The sequence below is a fragment of the Emydura macquarii genome, unplaced genomic scaffold, assembly GCF_026122565.2.
Source record: "Emydura macquarii macquarii isolate MOO-44397 ecotype Brisbane River unplaced genomic scaffold, CSIRO-AGI_Emac_v2 contig_383, whole genome shotgun sequence".
Classification (NCBI taxonomy): domain Eukaryota; kingdom Metazoa; phylum Chordata; order Testudines; family Chelidae; genus Emydura; species Emydura macquarii.
In genome coordinates, this window is record NW_027130520.1 from 7,978,890 (window position 1) to 7,998,780 (window position 19,891).

The window sequence follows — 19,891 nt, forward strand, 5'->3', positions numbered from 1 at the left end:
TGTGCTCATGACTAATTATCTTGCATTGATTCAAGACAGGCTAGAATCATCAAATGAAGTCACAGCGTTCTAAAACAGACGTGTTACAAGTCATAGGTTATCTGATGGTCCCCGCAATCTTGCCCCTGTAATCTGAATTAGTACTAATCAAGAGAATCATTAAGTCAGCATACAATTGGTTTGGAAAGAAACTCTGGTCTAAACAGTCACCAACTCCGCTTACCTACAAAGCTGAAGGCAGTTTCAGGATTGATGTATCCTTGTTTTCTCAGGAGTAAGAATACTTGCTTTGAATAAGTTTGGGAAGACAGAGTAAACTGAACTTGTTTCCTCAACTACATCTCTGGCAGAGAGATCATGCAACCAATTGCAGAAGAGTAAGATGCAAATTAAGGCACTTTGTCCCTTTCTCTGTGCCTACAGGTTCAATCAAAGGACCCCTGATTCTCAAGCAAAATAAAGAAGTTTGTCAGATGCAAATGAAAACAGAAGAGGCAAAAGGGATTACAAAGCCTTTGCTGCAGGAAAACACTTAGTCAAATCACATGATAGACAAGATAAAGATGAAGGAAGCCCATGAGCTTCTTGGTGAACCAGATGAGCAGAAAAACCCATTTATTAGAAAAATATACTAAAATGTCATTCTATTATACAAAAAGAAAAACTACTATTCACTCAGTTTAGACAACATTAGACTTGGCTACTACATAATTTCAAGCATGTTAACTCAGTAAAAAAAGACATATGTAAATATTAGTCAATGCAAGAAAAAGCTCAAGGGACTTTAAAAGCAATTACATGGGAAAGATACTATTCAAAAAAGGCTTGACTTGCACTAGAGCAACACTCCCGCACTGCTATAACATTTAGAAATGAGGATATTTTGTGGCTAAAGAATAGAATTTCTCATTAAAACTGACAAGATCTAGCTTAATATGCTTTATTTGGCCTTTAAACAAAACAATATCTTAATAGAAAGCTGTACACATTTTGCTCTAAATAATGCATTGTAAAAGTTCACAATATTATCACATAAAGACTGAGATCAAAAAATGTAAAGAATTGATTTTGTTATTAGAATTAGCATCTATGGCAAACTGCATGGCAGTCATCTCACTGAACAGTAGCATAATTTGTAATGCTGATAATATGAAGCCCAGATCCTGAAGACTCACTTATAGGTTACCCACAAAGTAGAGAGACCATAGCTAATTTTTTTTAAACGTCAAAGCTATTCCCTTCTCCGGGCTTCCCAGTGCAACCTGTTATCCATATCTTACACTGAAATCTCCTGGATGCAAGGACTGTCTTCATTTTGTACCTTGCACAGTAGAGAGCACATTGTTGATGTTCAAATAGAGAGCTGAGAACTTGTCTACATTTTCAGATAACCCTTTTGGGACAGCAGACCTCAACAGTATTTTGATGATGGAAAAAAGGATATTAGTCAATGCAAGAAAAGGCTCAAGGGACTTTAAAAGCAATTACATGGGAAAGATACTATTCCAAAAAAGGCTTGACTTGCACTAGAGCAACACTCCCGCACTGCTATAACATTTAGAAATGAGGATATTTTGTGGCTAAAGAATAGAATAGAAGCATCACAATATACAAACCTCCAGGTAGATATGATTCACTTGCTGTGTCATCTCCATCATCTCCATCTTCATCATCACGGCTCAGCAAATTATTTACAGCAAGATTTACATCAAGATTTGTCCGCTGGAGTTCTCGTATAATGACACTTCTAGACTTTCCTTGTAAAACAACTTGTGCCTGTAAAATGCAAAACACAGTTTGTTATTCATCATTCCCATTCACCAACCACCACTCCCAAGGGTGATTTCTGTCTAGAAGAACAAAACTTCCTGAAGTAATGAAAAGTTGGAACACTACTATTGATTCCTCAAAAGGCAAGCATAGTGTATAAAGGAAAATGGTCACACATTTTGGTTCACCAGTACCTGGAAATCAAGTCTCTAAAATGAAAAGCAAAATTTGGGGATTTGGGTTTTGTAAGTCCCCAAGAGCCACATGTGAATTTGCATACAGTAGAGAAGAATGCCAAGGTGAAGAAGCTAATGAGAAGCAGTAATGCAGCTGAAAGATAACTTGTTATGAGAGCCAATACTGCATTTCCATTCTTTTGCCCCACATACTTTCCCCAATACTATAAGATCTTCCAATTTCCTTTTAAAAAGAGCTGGCTTTCCACCTCTCATAATATCACCTTCTGAAAATACAACATTGCATACATATGCTTTGCATTATTATGCTTGATTGCAATCTGGGCTTCACCAACAGTTGTTTCTTCATTCCCAGATAAAGACCACATTAAGATGGAGTTAAGGTTGAAAGTACACATCAGTAATTTAAAGTAAAGTAATCAGAAAGTAAAACACATTATAGGGATGTAGTAATTATCTCATAACCAAGAAGGCGAAACCCAGGATATTCAGAATTAAAATTTTAAAAAATCCAAATGTATTAAGGTATGGAACTGTGCAGTTGGGGCACAGAAACAACTTTAACTCTACCTGATAAGAACAACATGAAAAAATAACAGAATTATGATTAAAACACTTGAATACTTGTGCTTGATTGGATTCAACCAATTTTTTAAAAAAACAGAAAGCCCCCACCCTCCCAATTCCATTTCGTCCCATCAGACTGCAAGAGGGACAGCATTAAGGTTGTCTGGGCGCCCTAATTACACATTCATGTATAAGAACAAAAGAATAGCCATACTCGGTCAGACCAATGGCCCATCTAGCCCAGTATCCTGTCTTCCGACAGTGGTCAATGCCAGGTGCTTCAGACAGAATGAATAAAACAGGCAATCATTGAGTGACCTATCCAGTCGGCCATTCCCAGACTTGGGCAAACAGCAATCCACGCCTATCCCAGCTAATAGCCATTGATGGACCTGTCCTCCATGAACTTATCTAGTTCTTTTTTTAAACCTGTTATAGTCTTGACCTTCACAACATCCTTTGGCAAGGAGTTCGACAGGTTGACTGTGCGTTGTGTGAAGAAATACTTCCTTTTGTTCATTTTAAACCTGCTGCCTATTAATTTAATTTGGTGACCCCTAATTCTCATGTAATGAGTAAACACTCTTTTTTACTTTCTCCACACCAGTCACGATTTTATAGACTTCTATCATATGCCCCCTTAAACATCTCTTTCCTAAGCTGAAGAGTCCCAGTTTTATTAATCTCTCCTTACACCCCTAATTATTTTTGTTGCCCTTCTCTGTGGCTTTTCTAATTCTAATACATAGTTTTTGAGATGGGGTGACCAGAATTGCATGCAGTATTAAAGATGTGGGCATACCGTGGATTTATATGGTGGCATTATATTTTCTGTTTTTTAATCTGTCCTTTACCTAATGGTTCCTAACATTCTGTTAGCTCTTTTGCTGCCGCCCCACACTGACTGGATGTTTTCAGAGACCTATCCTCAATGACTCTAGGTCTCTTTTCTTGAGTGGTAACAGCTAATTTAGAACCCATCATTTTATACACATAGTTGGGATTATGCTTTCCAATATGCATTACTTTGCATTTATCAACACTGAATTTCATCTGCCATTTTGCTGCCCAGTCACCCAATTTTGTGAGAACCCTTTGTAACTTTTCGTAGTCTGCTTTGGACTTAACTATCTCGAGTAACTTTGTATAATCTGCAGGTTTTGCCTCCTGTTTACCCCTTTTCCAGATCATTTATCAATATGTTGAACGGTACTGGTCCCAGTACAGACCTCTGGGGAACACCACTATTTACCTCTCCATTCAGAAAACTGACATTTATTCCTACTCTTTGTTTCCTACATTTTAACCAGTCACGATCCAGGAGAGGACCTTCCCCTTATCCCATGATGGTTTACTTTGCTTACGAGTCTTTGGTGAGGGACCTTGTCAAAGACTTTCTGAAAATTTAAGTATCCTATATCCACTGGATCACCCTTGTCCACATGCTGTTGACCCCCTCAAAGAATTCTAGTAGATTGGTGAGGCATGATTTCCCTATATAAAAACCATGTGGACTCTTCCCCAACAAATCATATTCATCTGTGTGTCTGATAATTCTGTTCTTTACTATAGTTTCAACCAATTTGCTTGGTACTGAAGTTAGGCTTTCTGGCCTGTAATTGTGGGGATCGCCTCTGGAGCCTTTTTTAAAAATTGCTGGCACATTAGCTATCCTCCAGTCATCTGGTACAGATGCTGATTTAAATGATAGGTTACATAGCACAGTTAGCAGTTCTGCAATTTCACATCTGAGTTCCTTCAGAACTCTTCAGGGAATACCATCTGGTCCTGGTGATTTATTACAGTTTAATTTATCGATTTGTTCCAAAACCTTTCTAACGACACCTCAGTCTGGGACAATTCCTCAGATTTGTCACCTAGAAAGAATGGTTCAGGTTTAAGAATCTCCCTTGCATCCTCAGGCATGAAGACCGATGCAAAGAATAAATTTAATTTCTCTGCAATAGCCTTATCTTCTTGAATGCTCCTTTAGCAGCTTGATCATCCAGTGGGCCCACTGGTTGTTTAGCAGGCTTCCTGCTTCTGATGTACTTAAAATGTTTGTTGTTACTTTTTGAGCCTTTGGCTAGCTGTTCTTCAAATTCTTTTCTGGTCTTCCTATTTATATTTTTACACTTCACTTGCCAGAGTTTATGCTCCTTTCTATTTTCCTCAAAAGGATTTAACTGCCACTTTTTAAAGGATGGCTTTTTGTCTCCAACTGCTTCTTTTACTCTGTTGCTTAGCCACAGTAGCACTTTTTTGGTCTTCTTACTGTTTTTTAATTTGGGGTATACATTTAAATTGAGACTTGCAGGAATTTCACTTTTGGCTCTGTACCTTTTAATTTCTTTTTAATTACGTTCCTCATTTTTGTGTAGTTCCTCTTTCTGAAATTAAATGCTACCATGGTGGGTTGCTTTGGTGTGCCTCCCTTTCCACCCGACAAGTATGTTAAATTTTATTATGTTATGGTCACTATTACCAAGCAGTTCAGATCCTGTGCTCCGCTTAGGACTAAATCAATAATTGCCTCTCTTCTTGTGGGTTCCAGGACTAGCTGCTCCAAGAAGCAGCCATTTAAGGTGTCAAGAAAATTTATCTCTGCATCCCATCCTGAGGTGACATGTACCCAGTCAATATGGGGATAGCTGAAATCCCCTATTTATATTAAGTTTATTTTTATAGCCTCCCCCATCTCTCTGGCATTTCACAGTCACTATCACCATCCTGATCAGATGGTCAGTAGTATATCCCTACTGATATACTCTTATTACTGAGATTCTATGGCACAGTTTGGTTCATTTAAGATTTTTATTTCATTTGACCCTATGCTTTCTTTCACATATAGTGCCACTCCCTCACCAGTACGATCTATACTGTCCTTCCAATATATTTTGTATCCTGGTATTACTGTGTTCCATTGATTATCCTCATTCCACCAAGTTTCTGCGGTGCTTATTATATCAATACCCTCATTTAATATGAGACATTCAAGTTCACCCATCTTAGTACTTAGACTTATAGCATTTGTATATAAGCAATTTTTTAAAAATGGTCACTTTTTAGATGTCTGCCATTATGTGATGTAATTGAATGGGATTCTTTCATTTGACTATTTCTTATCAGATCCTACCCATATTTTATCTTCTTACATCCTCTCCTCCTTACTAGGATATAGAGAATCTCCATTAATAAATCCTCCCGTAAGGGATGTCTCTGTCCAAACCACATGCTCCTCTGCAGCTGTCGGCTTTCCCCAGCCCTTGGTTTAACAATTGCTCTATGACCTTTTTAATTTTTCACGCCAGCAATCTGGTTCCATTTTGGTTAGGTGGAGCCCATCCTTCCTGTATAGGCCTTCCCTTTCCCAAGAGGTTCCCAAGTTCTTAATAAATCTAAATTGCTCCTCCCTACAAAACCGTCTCATCCACTCATTGAGACCCTGAAGTTCTGCTTATCTAACTGGCCCTGCGCATGGAACCAGAAGCATTTCAGAGAATTCTACGATGGAGGTTCTGGACTTCAACCTCTTACTTAACTGCTTCCAGGACCTCTCTCCTCCAGGACCTCTCCTACCTTTCCGTATGGCATTGGTCCTTACATGTACAACAACCACCCGCTCTCCCCAGCACTACATGAGTCTGGATGTCTCGAGAGATCTGCAACCTTCACACCCAGCAGGCAAGTCACCATGAAGTTCTCCTGATCATCACAAACCCAGCTATATATGTTTCTAATGACCAAGTCCCCCATTATGTATTTTCTGCATATAAAGATGTTTAATCCAGCTGCAAGTGAAAATCTCAACCTTGACTACGAAACTGCAACTGGTTCCATAACCTTGTTAATCCCTTCCTTTCTGCCAGCAGTGGCTCTCTCTCTCCTCTGCCTGAGCTGCCATGCCATCCTAGACAGACTTTTTAAGAATGAATTCTCAATTTGCAGCTTGGTTTGGGGTTGGTTGGTTGGTTTGTTTTTAAAGTCTACCCTCCTCTGCTTATGCATCTTTTTCTTTTTTCTTTGCTGAACCAGGTCTTGTAAAACTCCCTCAATCACTGATGACAAACAAAAACTTTCCCAGGAAATACTCTCAGCTTCTTCAGCATTTAAGCATTTATTTAAAAAAAATTCTAATTCAAAGAAAGCTTTCCAAATGTGAAATGAGTGGAAGTGAATGAAATGCTGTCTTAAGTCTGCAGGTAGCAATAAAATTTACAGGAATCAGGTCAATTTCAATCTGTTGCCTACTGCTTTGATCCTTGAGGAAAGCAAAGAGCATGGTCAGGATAGTCTCTGACGACTACAGGAGTCTGATGAGCCACTGTCAGTACAGAGTCTTACTATATATCCAATTGCTTCGAGTCTCAGGTGGGTAAGAAGGCCACAAACTGACAGTGTCCAATACAAATGGAAGTGCAACTATTACAGTTTCTCTCTAATGTGGACCTGAACAGTTATCCATAGCTAGGTGATCCCCAGATTGTCACCCAAAAAGTGTTTCTATTGGACAAAAAGCAATCCCAATCAATTCCATCTCCTTTACCCTCCTTAACAGACATTCATTGCCTCTACTGTCAATAACCTGACATGCATTCTCCAACATCCCCTATATCTGCAGATTACCAATTCCATAACATTTCACATGTATGTCATGCCTCATCTCCACCTCTCCAGTTCTGGTCATTTTCAACTCCCTCATGTGCAGACACCCAGATTCAAAGTCATCAGATCCCCATATCTACCATTCCCATCACTCATTCCATTATGAGTAAATTGGTACTATTGGGTCCTCAAATATCGATTTGATAAATCTAAAAATAAAAAAAATTCAGCTAGACGAGGTACAGTTTTTCAGACATAAGAGAAAATTAAAAGGCAAAGAGAACACACAATACCAAATAGTACCCCACCAACTATCAGTCTACAAGCAGTTCCCAAAGGTTTATCAACAGAGGCAACAAAGTTTTGCCAGCTCACCTACCTGTGAAATGAGTTCTTCTGGAATTACTGATGCTGGAATCACTGGCTGTGGCTGACTACCCAACAGTCCAGATCCTCTGTCACGTCCAGTGCGAATAACTCTGGTCTGCCTTCGGGAATCTCGAGCTCCAGCTGATGATCTACCAGAGGATCCTCCTCCACTTCCACCAACCCCTGAACTCCAGCGGCTTCTAAAGGATTTACATTTTTTTTATTATTATGTTTTTAAACACATCTGTACATTTTCTGAGCTATTTTAAAAGGGTAAAAGGTATTTAATTTTATTCACAGGAAACTTCACATCAGATCACTTATGGGATATATTTAATTTCTGTCAGGCTGAGACAATACAACTGAGGCTGAGCTGTGTTACCCCCATGTAAGAGGGAGAGGAGCGTGTCAATCTGAACCCTCAGTTGATTTCTCCAGAGCAGTAGTCTCTAAATTAATAAAGCATAAACAGCAGTAAGACTAGCCAATTTAGAAGAACTGAAAGTATAAGTTTTGGCTATACAGAAAAAATTTTGAGGTAACAAATTTTAATGTTCATTCTTCTACACCAATCATGAATGTTGGAGTTTCTCAAAGCAACAGTAACATCAACAAGAATTTGCATAAGATTGTACTGAGAAGTGCACATCAGAGGAGACAGTCACATTCAGCCAATAGAGCTTCTGAGATGGTCACTGCACTCAGCTTGCTGCCATACAAATATTTAACAGCTCTTCTGATGTCTGTGTCTAGAAGAGGCCACTACTCAAGAGAATCGTGCTTTGAAGCATTCAGTCATTTGCCTGATGCTAAGACAAGCTTCTCCAATTACTTATTTAGTCTACCTGCAAGGGGCAGATTCTACCCTGTCTGAACCTATTCCATTTATTATAGTTACTAAAGTTTAGGAGTTACGGTATGTTACTTCACAAGGGTGCGTACACATTCCCATTTTACAGATAGGATAACTAGTTTAAATCAGCCACAGAATTCCTTCAGATGGGTCTATCCTGGAGTAAACCTAGGTAACTCGCAGCATGCTAAGAATCTGAAAGTCTCCCTAGTTTATCATTAGGTAAAACCAGGCTTTGGAAGATGAATCAACCATCCATTCCTTCAGAAAGAGAGCTTTTCTGACCAATATAGATGCTGTCATATTGCAAACTGCAGGCTTAAGGACGTCAGATATAGTATCACTGACAATTTAATCAACAGTATGAACAGAACCAGTTAGACAGGACCAGCCTCATCTTTACTATGGTTTCAAGAAGAGAAAATAAAGACGACCAAATCTCTGATCGGTAAGAGGAAATATATATATGCTGTCTGAAGTAGTACCTGCTAAAAGTTTCCTGGGAAAGCGGTTCAGACACAAATACAGTTGCTGGATTTAAAAAAAAAAAAAAGGACTGGATGTCTACACTACAGTTTTGCAGCCCAACAGCACAAGCTCCACGAGCCTAGAGTCAACTAACATAGTCAACTGTGAGAGTTTTATTGAATGTAGACATACCTATATCTTGTTTTTCACCTTAATTTGTGCAATCCTATACTTCAGAATACAAGCAACTAATCTGAATTATAATAGGCAAATATTGTCTACATGGTTCAAATAATCAAGTTATTTCTATGAATGCACTAAGACAGCAGTTCTCAAACTGTACACAGTAGACTGCTGATGATCTAAACATGGTCTGTCACAACAAAGAAAAAATACACAATTGAAACATATTATCCAAGAAAATAGGAAGCCTGTTAACAAGGCTCTTTTGGGTATTCCTTTGGTATAAACATCAACAAGGATAACTTCTTGATGGCAGCAAAATTGGAGAGACAGCAAAAACATAAGTGAACAGAAACAAACATGAAATAACTTGGACAAATAAGAACAGAGGCTTCAATCACCGAGGAGAAATTTGGTACCAATGCATGTAAAGTTGTACATCCCAGGAGATTTTTAAAAAAAGAAAAAGTGAAATATTTGGGAGGAAACGGGACTGAATGAAATCCAGTATTGAAATAGATGAAGTTTGTCTTCATCTCATTTCTAGAGGTCTGTCTACTACTCTGCACTTTCCCCTTGCTAAGAAACCAAATTTAAACAATTGCACAAAACACTGCTTCTGCAAACAGTGATTCTGGATAATGTGTTATAACTTTGTTAACCCCAGTTTAAGCAGATACGGGATGTGGACCATGAGAGGATTTCTAGTTTAAGTATTCCAGAATTTCAAAAAGTTTGAGAACCAATGTAGTGATGTGAATAATCCCTTTCATTACAGCAGTTCACAATTACTGTTGGTATGCTGGTTTGGTATCCTTTAGTTATCCACCTCCAAATTGTGCCAGGGAAGGTCAGAAACTTCTTAGGGTTGCTGTCCAGTTCATTCAGTGTCAAGCACACTGATTGTGCTCAATTAAGAATATAAAAATTCAGTTTAGTGCTCTCTAGATCCCAGAGAGACACTACCTTCCTTAAACTAGAAAAGAATTGTTCCAACACAAAGTTTTTTCTACACATTTACAAACGCAGACATTTTTTAGCTTGTTTTAAAAACAAATTTGGAACAAAAGGCTCAGACTCTCTATATAAGTTTCACGGGGTTGCATTCTTTAATCATACAGACACTTTAATCATACAAAGCACTAGCTTAAGTTAGTTTATTCTTTGATATAAGTAAGAGACAAATTCCACGTTGGTCAAAAAGTCTTGCCTCCCCTCTGTTTAACCATGCTGCAAATTTGCCACGTATTCAGCGATTATGATTACAGAATTTCATAATATCCACAGAAATATTCACTAACAAGATGCAGCAGTATGTCTTTAAAAAGTATAAAATGCAAAAACCTATTGTGATTAAATAACGAAGACTAATTTACATGGATATATATATACATTTGACTTAAACAGAATACCATTCATTTGAAATATAGTCAATTTGAAATAATTAAAACTAATGTAGTACTCCTCCAAATTCTTTTTTCAATTTTTGTGGTTTTGCAGTCACTTTTTTTTTTTTTTTTTTTTTTTTTTAAAGGAGTTTGTCTCCCATTACTGTGTGAAAGCCCTATACAAACAGGGGAAACCAACCAAATTACACAGGAGGACAAACAATAAAACTGACTTAAAACAGAATGTTGTCAAATTCACAAAATAAACCATAATTTCCCCCCCTCTGTAATCCCTTCATTTAAAATTTTTAAATGTTACTTTAATACTAGTTGTCTAAAAGATTTCCAGCTGAACTGTGGTGTTTAAAATGACAGTGTCCCTCTAAAAATTAATGACATCCCAAAATTCAAAATACTAATACTTTTTAAAGGACAATACAACCAACAACATGAGTTTAGTGTTGGTTGTACATATTCTGGATTGGTTACTTCCTGAATACAGGATATCTCCAAATCTTAGGTGTCAAGCTGTCAGTTGGCCCAGTGGTCAGTTGTGAATGCATTGTTTTAACAAACAGGGATTTTTGTTGTGCCCTAGCTAAACAATTGCTGCATTTAAACCTCCTTCATACAAATTGTATACAATTTATATATGTGTATACACACATACCCAAATATGGTACAAAAAGATTGCAGCCTCAAGCCTATCAAAACTTACCCAAGGGTGTTGCCTGCCAGTCTGCCCAGAGTTTCAGAACCAGACAGAAACCATGGGGAGTCACTAGTCCTGCCTGGCCTGGATGTCCTTCCTGCCCCTGAGCCACTGCTCAACTTTGAACTGAAAGTAAAAGATGGTAAATCAGTCACAAAACAATCCCAAATGGGTTAAGAACAAAACCTGGAATCCCAGGTCTAAAGTCTCAGGGACTTAGTCTGGTAACATACCAGCTTAAGCAACACCCTTGGGGAATATTCCAAACTAATCTAACTGAGAAATAGTAAGATGTCTACTGAAAAATGGAAAGCATGCCTAAAAAGATATTCATGACAGCAATCAGATGTTTTCTTCTTACAAAATAACTGTTCAACAAAATAACCACAAACACATATTATTCTAATTACCTTGAACTGAGGTAACCTCTGAACTTAATGTTTAATTTATGGTATATGTACAGATTGCAATTGTCAAATGTTATTTCTGTAAATCAGAGGCAACAGCTTGCTATTTTAGCATTAAAAAGATTGTTTTAAGACCAGATTTGAGTTATTTTGATAGTAGTCCTATCAAAAGGATTTACCTGGGCTAAAGTTACTGAAAGTCCTTCCATTTGGGCCCACTGTCAAAGTAGGTTCAATATGGGGCTTAAATACTTAATCTGTTCCTTTCAGAAAGTTATTTTTAATACATTAAAGAGATCCTGTATGACTTATTTTAGTATTAGGTATGGCATTTCTTTCAACACAGAAATATAACTATCAAACTAGAACTGAATTGTTTGGCTACATCATCACAACCACTGTAGAATACTCAAAGATTTCCTACATGGTATTATCATTCATTTTAAATTTTGAGGATAGATTTCACAGACATATGTAAGAAAACCCAGATTTATCCAGTTCAAGTATCTGCTGAGTACAAAAAGTAAGTATTTCTTACCCATCATTATTATCAGGTTTACCCAATTCCAGTCTGTCTGGCTGAACTGAAAAGCCAATCCTGCAGACTCTACCATCCTATATTTAAAACAAGAAAAACAAGTATCCAAAATTGAAGTGTAAGTCAGAATTAGAGAAAAATCAAGTTTTTAGTTGCTCATTAATGCTGATTAATTTGATGTTAAAGGACTATGTTTAATTGTATGGTTTCAAATTTGTTATGAAAACAGATTTGAGTAATTTACCTCAAGAAGAAATGCAGCATGATTTGGTCCCACCACACACTGTTTAATAGTTGCCTGTTCCAATACATTCAAAGGGGGGTGGCTGAAAACAAAAAGTGAGCATGTATAATATTTTTTAAACTTTTGAACTCTGAACAAAAATAAAAAAGTGGTATATGGAAGGAGCAATGTGCAATGATGGTTACAGATATAAAACATTAAAAATGACTAAAAACGTACATTAGTTGAAGCAACTATGATGTATTTTCAGTCATTAAATATAGAAAATGCAAAAAAAAAACCTTAAAAAGGTGATAGAGGATTATTATATATTTTATTTCAGTCAACAATAAAAAGTGGATCCTATACTCAAAATTAAAGTCATTTTATGAGATAGGTGCTTGTAGATAATGATCAACAGCTAACATTTCCTGCCTAGACATAAGTTAACATTAGTAATAAAAATATCTACAAAGTAAACTTTTGCTTTGTCAGTCGGAAAATTTGTTTTTTCTGCATGGTTTTACAGCATTGTCTAATATGTCTTACCTATTTAAATTGTATTTGTTCAGCTTCTCTGAAACTTCCCTTAACCTGCAAAAAAGGAAAAGAAAAAAAATTCATGCTATATGAAAGATATCCTCTATTATATGCAAAATTGACTTAACATATTTGTTCTGTGACATGATTTATTCTGGTCAATGACTTACCATTTTATTGTTTCTCCAACATACTATACAACTGGAAATCACCACAGCAGCTTAACTCTACTTTGAAGACCTGAACAGCCACTTAATAATCAAATTACATTTCAGAGCATAAGTCGTCAACAATAAATTGCACAATTTGTCTGGACACTACATCAGTAGGCAACAAAGTTGCATTATAGCAACTATTCACTACTATATAGTGATGAAACCCTGTACAAACAATACAATTTTCTTCTGGGGGTCAACCTCAATTCAACAATCTATTTTAGGATTTTATGCTACCACCCATTACTATAGTATCCAAATACAATATATTTTTGCTCCCATTTCTCACTCTTTTTTGGTTGTTGGAAAGGAAAGTGCATTCATTACTCCTGTCTCATCACCACACACTTCCTAGCCAATCATATGAAACAACGCAGGAGAAGAATGAGCAAACATCAGGTGGAACAAGTACTTCTCTAAGATTAAACTATATCCAACCCCATTTAGCAGAAGGGAGAGTTGCCATTTTCCAGGGCATTTAAGGCTGTGGGATCTTGGAAGATTTAAAACAAACATGATTCTCAAATAAGAGGAAGTGAGGGACAGGAAAAAAAGCTCAAAAATCAAGAAGGGTCAAATAGAGACAAATGATAAATGCAACTTGGTGATGGGGAAAATATACAAATGAGATAAATCAAAAATATTTATTATTCAATAGTGCCTAAGATATGGTCCCAGCTCCAGAAAGCTGGAAGTCTAATATTTACACAAGCATCTCTGAGACGCTGTTTATGACACTCATTGATTGAAAGATCTGAGCTTGAATAGAACCCACAAAAGCATGTATCCATTGGATAGAGCTCCATTACAAAAGTGGTGTATTCAGAGATGGGACAGAGTCCTCAGGGAACATGTAGTAACTTCCATTCCCCCGGAACAAAATTTGTCTCTAGACAGTGAAGCACCCTCAGTTTGAAGATGCTTACAGCGCCATTTAGCCAACAGATGAGTGGGAGTTCAGGGACTGCTTACGCCTATTCTCTCTCCTCAATGATCTGGACAAGGTGCCTGAAGCCTCAGAGTAAGAGGATTCAAAGATTTAGAATCAACACACTGATTCCAAATGTCTCCCAGATTTAAAGATCGTATTTTAATTTGTTTGGGAGCCAAAGCCAGGGGGACTCTTACCCTATAAATACAGTACAACTATTTCCTGGATAAGGAAAAATTAAATGCATAAAACAGCCTTTATGGAGCAAAGGGGTAAGTCTGTTACTTCTCTGTAAGTAACATTCTCCTAAGCATTGCAGAGAGCAGGAACACTTGTACAGCTACACTGCAGTTGGGAGTGAGGGCCATAGAGCTTGCTGCAGGACACTTGGTTATGTCTACACATGCTGCACTCATACCTCCCAATAGGCACCTCAGATCCATGACCCCCATTTCCAACACCAGGTCTTAGGACAGGACCAACAGGAGGCAGCATTATGGCTATCCTTTCCCAGCTAGATATAGGACATTTAAAGGTCTCTTCACACCATACTCCAGAACTTTTATGCAGCATAAAGGAAACAAAGCAGGGGAGAAGCTCTCTCCCTCAATGTTTAATTACAATCCATAGATAGGCTAGGGTATAAACCAAGACTATATACTCCCCACAATCCTCAATGACATGCCCACTGGTATCAATAGGATTAGCACAAAGATTAAGGATACAATATTACCTTTATGTAGTTAAACATTTAGCTATTATAGGAGAGCTGGTAGCATGTCCTACAGTAAGTTTGCTTAAACTTTGTAAGACCCTATTTTCATTTGCTTGTAACTTTGCCAAACTTAAAATGTTCAACCTGACATTCTGCACGCCAGGTGTTTGCATTTAAAAAAAAAAAAATCAATTTTTTATGTATTTTAAAAGTTTCAACTAGAACTGTTCAGATGTTTCCAAACAACAAGATGGGGAGGGGGGGAATATGTTGTTTAGCCCATGTGAAAACAATTATTGAAATTCTTTTGTGGAGAAGCTCTAGCATATACATGTTTTGGAGACAACAGTGGAGGGGGGAGAGGGAGACGATCCTTCTCTGGTGTGAAGGATTTGCCTGTTGCCACCCCTATTAAAATTCACTCAAATTTGGCCAAGTTATGAGCCTCCGACAAATGACAATTCACACATGCTCAGCAGAGACTTGTTAAAGTTTGACAGGGGTATACAATCACCAACCACCTGATCAAGATGCTGATCGTGAAATGCTCCAAGAGATTAGAGAGGCTATAAAATAGAAAACAATAAAAACGGGGGATTTCAACTATCCCCATATCTCCACCTAACAACAGGATGCAGAAATAAAGTTTCTTGACACCTTAAATGACTACTTCTTGGAGCAGCTAGTCCTGCAACCCAAAGAGGAGAGGCAATTCTTGATTTTGTCCTAAATGAAGCACAGGATCTGGTTCAAGAAGTGAATATAGCTTAACAGCTGGGTAATAGTGACCATAATATAATTAAATGTAACATCCTCTTTGGGGGGAAAATATCAAAGAAGCCCACCACAGTAGCATTTAACTTCAGAAAGGGGAACTATACAAAAATGAGGAAACTAGTTAAACAAATTAAAAAGCAGAGTCACAAGAGTGAAATGCCTTCAAGCTGCATGGAAACTTTTTAAAAACACCATCAGAGGCTTGAATTAAAAGTATACCCCAAATTAAAAAACATAGTAAGAGGACCAAAAAAGTGCCACCCATAGCTAAACAAAGTAAAAATTGGTTAGAGACAAAAAAGGCATCCTTTAAAAATTGGAAGCTAAATCCTACAAAGGAAAACAGAAAGGAGCATAAAATCTGGCAAGTCAAGTGTAAAAGTATAATTAGGCATGCCAAAAGGAATTTGAAGAGCAACTAGCCAAAGACTCAAAACCTAACAGCAAAAATCATTTTAAGTGCATGAGAAGCAGGAACCCTGCCAAACAATCAGTGGGGCCACTGGAAGATCAAGGTGCTTAAAGGAGCACTCAAGGAAGATAAGGCCATTGTGGAGAAGCTAACTGAGTTCTTTGCATAGGTCTTCACTGCAGAGGATGTGAGGGAGATTTCCCACACCTGAGCCATTCTTTTAGGTGATAAATCTGTGGAACTGTTCCAGATTTAGGCATCAGTAGCAGAAATGTAGGAACAAATTAATAAATCAAACAGTAATAAATCACGAAGACCACATGGTATTCACCCAAGAGTTCTGAATCAACTCAGATATGAAACTTCAGAACTACTGTGTAACCTATCACTTAAATGAACTTCTGTACCAGATGACTGGAGAATAGCTAATGTGACACCAATTTTTTAAAAGGGCTCCAGAGGCGATCCGGACTATTACAGGTCGGGAAGCTGAACTTCAGAACCAGGCAAACTGGTTGAAACTATAGTAAAGATCAGAATTATCAGATACACAGATGAACACGATACACTGGGAAAGGCTCAACATTGCCCTTGTAAAGGGAAATTATGCCTCACCAATCTATTAGAATTCTTTGAGAGAGACAACAAACATGTGGACAAGTGTAAGTGGATATACTGTACTTGGACTTTCAGAAAGCCTTTGATATGGTCCCTCACCAAAGGCTCTTAAGCAAACTAAGCAATCATGGGATAAGAGGGAAGCTCCTCTCCTGGATTAGTAACTGGTTAAAAGACAGAAAACATAAGGTAGGAATAAGTGGTCAGTTTTCCGAATGGAGAGAACTAAATAGTGGTGTCGCCCAAGGATCGGTACTGGGTACAGTGCGGTTCAGCATATTCATAAATGATCTGGAAAGTGGGGTAAACAGGTGGCAAAAGCTGCAGATGATACAAAATTACTCAAGATAGTTAAATCCAAAGAAGATTATGAAAAGTTACAAAGGGAACACACAAAACTGGATGAACTGGCCAAGAAAATGGCAGATGAAACTGAGTGTTGATAAAGGCAAAATAATGCACATTAGAAAACATAATCCCAGCTATACATACAAAATGAGGGATCTAACTTAGTTGTTGGTACCACTCAACGAAGATCTTGGAGTAATTTTGGACAGTTCTCTGAAAACATGCAGTCAATGTGCGGTGGCAGTCAAAAAGCTAATAGAATGTTAGGAACCATTAGGTAAAAGGATAAATTAAAAACCAAAGTATTATAATGCCACTATATAAATCCAGGATATGTCCCCATCTTGAATACTGTATGCAATTCTTGTCACCCCATCCCAAAAATAATGTATTAGAATTAGAAAAGGTACAGAGAAGGGCACAAAAAATAGTTAGGGGTATATAACTGTTTTTATATGAGGAAAGTTTAAAAAAACTCAAGACTTTTCATCTTGGAACAGAGACTACAAAGGAGGAATATGATTGAGGTTTATGAAATCGTGACTGGTGTGGAGAAAATGAATAAGGAAGTGTAATTTACTCGTTCACATAACACAAGAACTAGGGGTCACCCAATGAAATTAATAGGCAGCAGGTTTAAAACAAAAGGAAGTATTTCTTCACACACTGCACAGTCAACCTGTGGAACTCATTGCCTGGTGATGCCATGAAGGCCAAAGGTATACCTGGATTAAAAAAAGAATGAGATAAAGTCCCAGAGCATAGGTTCATCAATGGTTATTAGACAAGATGGTCAGGGATGCAACCCCATGCTTTGCGCATCCCGAGGCTCTGATTGCTAGAAGCTGAGAGTTGATAGGATGGATTACTCAACGACTGCCTGTTCTGTTCATTCCCTCTGAAGCAATTGGCATTGGACACTCTCAGAAGACAGGATACTGAGCTAGATGGATCATGGCCATGCTTATGTTCTTATGTAAATTCTGAGGATTCCATTTGCACTGAGTGTGCTCCAAGCCAGGAGAGCTGCAGGAACCAAGCAGGACATATCAGTTCCCAGAAAGATAATGCAGCAAATAACTAAACAATCAATTTGCAAACACCTAGAAGATAATAAGGTGTTAAATAACAGTCAGCTTGGATTTGTCAAGAACAAATCGTGTCAAACCAACCTGATAGCTGTCTTTGACTGGTTAACAAGACTTGTGATGGGAGGAAGTGGTAGATGTGGTATATCTTGAGTTTAGTAAGACTGTTGATACTGTCTCGCATGACCTTATCCTAAACAAACTAGGGAAATACAATCTAGATGGAGCTATTATAAAGGCGGGTGCATAACTGGTTGGAAAACGATTCCCAGAGAGCAGTTATCAGTGGTTCACAGTGAAGCTGGAGGGGCATATCAAGTGGTGTCCTGCAGAGATCAGTTCTGTTCAATATCTTCATCAAGGATTTAGATAACGGCAGAGAGAGTACACTTATAAAGTTTGTGGATGATGGGATGGGAGAGGTTGCAAGTGCTTTGGAAGATAGGATTAAAATTCAAAATAAACTGGACAAACTGGAGAAATGGTCTGAAGTAAACAGGATGAAATTAAATAAAGATAAATGCCAAGTACTCCATTTAGGAAGGAACAATCAGTTCCACACATACAAAATGGGAAATGACTCCCTAGGAAAGAGTACTGCAGAAAGGGATCGGGGGGGGTATAGTGGATCACAAGCTAAATATGAGTCAACAGTATGACCCTGTCGCAAAAAACCCAAAACATCATTCTGAGATGTTGCTTGCTTACAACATTCCTGCTAATACAAGAATTAATTCTTCCGCTCTAGTCCACGTTGATTAGGCCTCAACTGAAATACAGTGTCTGGGCACCACATTTCAGAAAAAATGTGGACAAATGAAGGATGATTGAAAAAATTGGGTTTGTTTAGTCTGGAGAAGGGAAAACTGAGAGGGGACATGACAACAATATTCAAGTACATAAAAGGTCATTACAAGGAAGAGGGAGAAAAAATGTTCTCCTTAACCTCTGAGGATAGGTCAAGAAGCAATGGGTTTAAATTGCAGCAAGGGCCGTTTAGATTGGACATTAAGAAAAACTTCCTAACTGTCAGGGTAGTTAAGCATTGGAATAAATTGCCTAGGGAGGTTGTGGAATCTTCATCATTGGAGATTTTAACAGCAGGTTAGACTAAACACCTGTCAGGGATGGTCTAGATAATACTTAGTCCTGCCATAAGTGCAGGGGACTGGACTAGATGACTTCATGAGGTCCCTTCCAGTCCTACAATTCTATGATTCCCTACAAATGCTGCTCCACACTGCGAGAGACTACTGTGGTGCCATACACTGGAACTGAGAGCAGAGAGACTATTTCTCGTGCTCCCATTTGTTGCATCTAGGCAGTGTGGAAAAAAAGGAGGAACAGTCTGACTGGAATGCAGATAAGTGAGGGATTTAAAGGGTGGTGAAATGAGAGTTTCTTGAATTATGGGTGTGGAAGAGCAGAAGGGAAAAGGACACTGGTAAGGAAGTTGTACAGCTACAAAGGGGAGGGCGTCGGGACACATAGGTGCTGAGGCAAAAAGGGATGGGGATAGGAGCAAAGGACAGGATTGATCTGTTGGATAGAAGCAGGGGAGTAGGCAAGAGCTAGATAGGTTGCATAGAAGATGAAAAGAGCCAAACAGGCTGAGGGCACATGGGTCTACAATTACTACAGAATACTCCCTTCCAGAATCTGGAATTGAATCCATTCTTATCAAGTCTCAATGTTCTTCTGATGTCAGCAAACAGCTGACTGGCAAAGTGCATACCTCCATCCCCCTTTAGCAGAAGGTCCACATAGAAGATAATGCCTCTACAACTACTACTTACACCATTTGCTCAAGAAGAGACAGAGGACTGTGCTGGGGATCTTAAGATCCCAACCCTGCTGATACCAATAGCGATCTTCCCCACTTGGGTTACACATGATGGGTTTTGTTTTGTTTTTTTTAATTATATATAAATGCTAGAAAGTTATATTAAAAAAACTAAAATTAAAAG

At 38.1% G+C, this 19,891-nt stretch overlaps 1 protein-coding gene across 5 annotated transcripts in view; it reads right to left on the reverse strand.

Moving 5' to 3' along the window:
• UBR5 (ubiquitin protein ligase E3 component n-recognin 5) overlaps nt 1–19,891 on the reverse strand; it is a 156,442-nt gene that overhangs the window by 118,515 nt on the left and 18,036 nt on the right. For all 5 annotated transcript variants that reach the window (XM_067537338.1, XM_067537335.1, XM_067537337.1 and 2 more), the window contains exons 2-7: nt 12,830–12,874; nt 12,302–12,383; nt 12,058–12,134; nt 11,119–11,238; nt 7,519–7,708; nt 1,617–1,776 (exon numbers count right to left, since the gene is read on the reverse strand). In XM_067537338.1, coding sequence (XP_067393439.1) covers nt 1,617–1,776; nt 7,519–7,708; nt 11,119–11,238; nt 12,058–12,134; nt 12,302–12,383; nt 12,830–12,874 — 674 coding nt within the window. The remainder of the gene's footprint in view (nt 1–1,616; nt 1,777–7,518; nt 7,709–11,118; nt 11,239–12,057; nt 12,135–12,301; nt 12,384–12,829; nt 12,875–19,891) is intronic.